At 26.6% G+C, this 5,252-nt stretch overlaps 1 protein-coding gene across 1 annotated transcript; it reads left to right on the plus strand.

Moving 5' to 3' along the window:
* Nucleotides 1-4,140: 4,140 nt before the first annotated feature.
* Nucleotides 4,141-4,924, plus strand: LOC113365064 (ribonuclease H1-like; the record flags this gene model as incomplete). The annotated part of the gene is made up of 1 exon (XM_026606856.1): nt 4,141-4,924. A coding segment is annotated over exon 1 (784 nt), but the record flags the coding sequence as incomplete, so codon positions are not given.
* Between the last annotated feature and the right edge of the window lie 328 nt (nt 4,925-5,252).

Below are 5,252 nucleotides of genomic sequence, written 5' to 3' on the forward strand. Positions count from 1 at the left end.
TCTAGTTAATATACTATAATTTATTAGCAAAAATGATTTTAAAATACATAGTAGCTATATCTGATTTGATAAGTCGTCCGATAATGATGTATATAACGCTGCCGGTAGATTTTCTCACGCTTTCGTACGTGCAAATGTGGTTTTATAAATTAATTTGAGTTTGTCGTGGCTCAGGGGTAAGAGTTTTGATCTTGCAACCAATGGTCCTGTTTCCTGTTTCTACTCCTGTCTTAGACAGCTTGATATCAAACAGTAGCAAAAACGGATTCAGATTTTATATTTTTATACACAAACAACACTCAGAATTCGTTGTGTAAGGTGTTGAAGTATTCTCTAATGTACAATTCTTATCCTATTGTTCCTAGAAAGGAGACCATATATTGAGGGGGGATCCTTCTTTAGAGGCTTAAAAAAACGTATTTCTTACTTTTTTCTGGATTTTTTAAATTTAAGTAGAATCTATACGATTCAATATATAAATTTTTATTTTTTTGATACGAATGGAAATTGTGACCTGTATCTTTACCGCCAAATGACACCTGTCCGATGGTGGCGCATTGGCAAAATGTTTGTACTCTGCATATTATGACATACATTTTAATGAAAATATTTGAGAAGAATGTGAAAATATACAACAATATATCCTAAAAGTTCCGTTTAAATTAAATATTTATTTCTGTCCCTAAAAATACTGCAAAAAAGCAATTTTTTGGAGCCTTTAAAGCAGGGGAACGCTTTATGTTAAATAAATTAAATATGATTTTAAAATAAAATTTATTATTGAAGGATACAATAAAAAGTTTTTTGAAATGAATCTATCAATTTTATGAGATTTTTATATGCTTCACATTACACAATTTATCGTCCTATCAGAAAAAAGCAAATGTTCTTAGAAGACTGCAATTATTTCTTCGTTTTTAGTTAGTATTTTTTATTATTATTATTTTTGAACAGCAATCAGAACCTTACTTCCTATGAGCTGTTGGGCTGAAACTTCTCCTTACTATGTATTTTTTAGATGGTAACCCAATGGTTAATCCTTCTATATTTGATGTTTGTTCTTAGAATTAATCTAATAGGGCTGACATTTTTATCGGTGCAACAATGCCAGGTGAGAGCTATTTTCACTTGGAAATATATTGCTATCTATATTTCCAAGTGAAAATCGTTGTCACTGTTGCCAGACAACAGGCTGCTCGAAGTGGGTATCGAACCCGGGACCTCTGAAACAAGTCCCGTGTTCAACAACAAGCTCTTAACCGCTTCCCTACGGGCGAGCCCTTATTTAGTATAAACGTGTTCAGGATTAAATGATCAAATTTTCTTATTTTCTAATACCCTGAGGTTATTGCATTGAATCATATATTGAAATATTTTTTTTTGCTATTAAAGTTTGTTCTTCGTTCTTTATATACATATATTTCTTAAAATATTTTTATATAAAACTTATAATTTTTATATAAAACTTCTATATTCATTTTATCTCTGGATGAAACTATATTTTCCTGAAATCGCGCAAGAAGTTAATACAAAACAACTGATTCAAGCTAAACACTCATTTTAGTATAGTTGCATTTATTTTGTATGAAAAATATTTTTTTAAATATTTTTCTAAGTTTCTGACATGTATAAAATCGATTTTTAAGTATAATATGCATATTCTTTCTTTTTATTTATTCATTTTACTTCATAGAGTTTTAGAAATTTATATCTGATGTAAACACATTCATATATTTCCCTATTGAAGTTACGTAGGAATAAGGTTACATTTTTTATTCTCATTTCATGAGATTTTCATATGCTTTAGAGTACAGAATTTATTATCTTATAATTGTTTTTATTATTTTGCAAATATTTTATAAAACAATTTTATACCTACACTGAATTCATTTATATAATATACCTAAATATTATACATTTGATCTCTTGGTGAAACTAAAGTCTAAATATCGAAAAAATGAATGCGATATAATTTTTATTATTGGTCAAAACATCATAACAATTTTTATATCGAGAATCAGTTATATGTATGTTTACAATTCCAACTACGATTTCATTAAAATATAAATTTTAATACAGAACAAATTGTTTAACGTCATATGTAATCATATTCGTCTAAATTCATTTTGTAATTTCAATATATTTCCATAAAATATGCCATATGTATTTTGGCAATATTTAAAATTATTTTTACAAGTACATAAATATATTAAGAATTGATGCAAAATTCTTCATGTATATATTTGATCAACATTTTTAATAGTTTTTTTTTTTTAATTCAAGTGAATATAAATAAATCATAAATTGCTTACCATATTTGTTGTATTAACATATTTGCCCTATAAAAAAACTTCTTTTAAGTACCAATCTTACTCAACAAAATTATTAATTATTATTAGGTGAACTATGTATTTTAAATATCTTTACAAATTACATGTTTACGAAATTCTAGTGGACTGTAAACACACACAAAATTATAATTTGTTGTAGTTCGCACACAACTATTTTTTGATATTTTTTTGGATTTTTATACTTCTTTGCAATATGATGCCAAACAACTTTTTGTTTCATTTGCCAACATTGTAAGTTAGAACGTCCCATCGTAAACAAATTACGATTATTATTAAACTAAAATATATTTTAGTTCTAAATCTAAATGGGGTTTATTCAACAAGGTTTATATTATTTTTCAGACTTTAGAACTAGATTTTAACATTTTGAACTTGGATAATCTTCATCTTCGAAGGTGACGAAAAATTTGCTTATGATTTTATGTAAAAAATAAAGTAAATATATGTAATATTACACATTAGTTTAATGATCTTAATGAATTTGGTGTTCCGTCAATATCATCTGTTAACAAATTTTTGATTTTTTAGTATAGTAAAGTTGAGTATCCTATTAATATTTACCTTGCTGTGATTACCTTCTATATTATTCTCTCCATATGAAAACTGTAAAATTTTGTGATTGTAATTCATCGTACTTGAGTATTTTTTAACTGAAGTAGTATGTCGTTAATTTTTAAAAGTGTCTCCTGCTTGTCCATTCTTGATTTTTATGTGAAATTTTAATGTTATTGTTAGTGACAAATATGACAAAGTTTGCTTAATATTTTAGTAATAAATGAATAATAATTGTGCTAAAGCTAAATAAGTTAAGATTCTTCTTGAATATGATTTTTTCGAAAGCGTTGTTTATTTGTTTTATATGATTAATTCATTGGAATTTCGAAAAAAAAAATTTTGCACGAAAACGACATTTCACTATTACTATTTTTGCTGCAATTTATCGACGAAAGAAAGGCGATAATTTACGGCAGTTAAAATTTTTCTCTTTCGCTTTGATATTTCTTATATATAATATTTTAATATAGTTATTTTTTTTCCTAACGTACTTTCTAGATTTCATTAAATGTTTTCTTTTAAGTCCAAACTACAAATATCAGAACTTTAAACAATTTTTTTCACAATTACATTTTAATTGATATAATTGCAAATGATTGAAAAATATATTTATATATATATTAATAAAATAAAAAAAAAATTAAATACATTCTAGATTTTATTAAAAACTAAAACTATGCATATCAGCAAATTAAAAAAATTCTACTATTTATACCCTTTTTAAAATAGCTTTTTGCCAACACTGCAATATTTTTGTACGTTATATATGTAATGATTCAGAAGTGAAAATAGATTATATTTATTATATGTGGATATCATTTTTGATTATGGATGTATTGTATTTAATAATTCGATTTACTGTAGGGTATTGGACAAAGTTCAATATAACTGTTTGAGAATTTGTATGGGGGCTATGCGATCCACTCCCACTAATGCCCTTTTGGTGGAAAGTGGGGAGATGCCTTTATACCTAAGACGACAGTTCATTTGTGACAAATTTATACTTAAAAAAACAATAATACAGGATAATCAAATTATAGACAAAGTAGGTAAAATTTCAATAGACACTTCAATATATAAGTATTGGAAAAAGCGAAAAAAACCATGCCTAGTTAATAGCTATTTGTATGTAAATAAAATAAGAGAGGAAGGTATCAATTATACAAAACACCCATATTATAATACACTTTATCTGGATATATATAGCATTTCTGATGATATTTTTAATATAAACATGACAAAAATAAGAGATTACAATGTAATTTACACTGATGGATCTAAGCTTGATCAGAAAGTGGGTTGCGCAATATATTTGGAAAATTTGAACATTAAGTTGGGATATAAACTGCCTGATTTTGCTTCAATTTTTACTGCGGAAATTTTTGCTATTAAAAAGGCAATAGAGTTAATTCAAAGGCACAAAATAATGAAGACAGTTATATTCACCGACAGTAAAAGTAGTATAGAAACTCTACAAAATTTATACAACAAAACTCAGACATCAGATATATTGTTCTATGAAGTGTGGTTCGATATTATTAGGCTGATGAGAATAGGGTATACCATTAAAATAATATGGATTAAGGCTCACTCAGGAATCAAAGGAAATGAAATAGCTGATAAATTAGCAAAACAAGCAACAAAAAACGGATCTATTATGCATGTAGCAACATACAAGGATTATGTAAAACGGTGTAAAAATAGAAATTTTAAAGAGTGGCAAAAAGTATGGATCGATCCAAATGAGACTAGAGGGGCCTATTATAGAATATGCAATCCAGCAGTGGGAAGCAGAATGTGGCAAGAAAGTTTCAAATTCGAGGATAGAAGAACCTTAGTAACATTAACGAGGTTAAGATTAAACCATGGAAGCTTTCCATCACACCTGCATCGGATAGGGGTTGCAGCTTCGAATGTATGTAGGTGTGGTAAAGCAGTTGGAAGTGGTGAACATTTAATATTGGAGTGTGGTCTGTTTGAGAATAACAGACAAGATATGTTGAATAAGCTGCATGAGTGTAGTTGCATAGAAAAACCGTTTAATTTAGTTACAATATTAAGAAGTGTAAAGTGCTATAGTATTTTGGTTAATTTTATTAGATTAAGTGGTATAAATATATAATTATTGTTTATTGTTAATATAATAATGTATGTGGCTGTATTGTTATTAGAGGCCAAATAAAATAAATAAAAAAAAAAAAAATATGTGGATAAATCCATATTAAAAGGCAAATAATTTCTTTTATTTATATTTATTTGGCCTCTTTTTCAAAAAAAATTAAATAATAATATTACATTTTACTAAAACAAATTAATACTTAATATTTGAAACTAAATTAAAAAAAT

The sequence above is a fragment of the Ctenocephalides felis genome, unplaced genomic scaffold (genome assembly GCF_003426905.1).
Source record: "Ctenocephalides felis isolate EL2017-DRISC unplaced genomic scaffold, ASM342690v1 CF-g0.4_SCAFFOLD_00441, whole genome shotgun sequence".
NCBI lineage: Eukaryota > Metazoa > Arthropoda > Insecta > Siphonaptera > Pulicidae > Ctenocephalides > Ctenocephalides felis.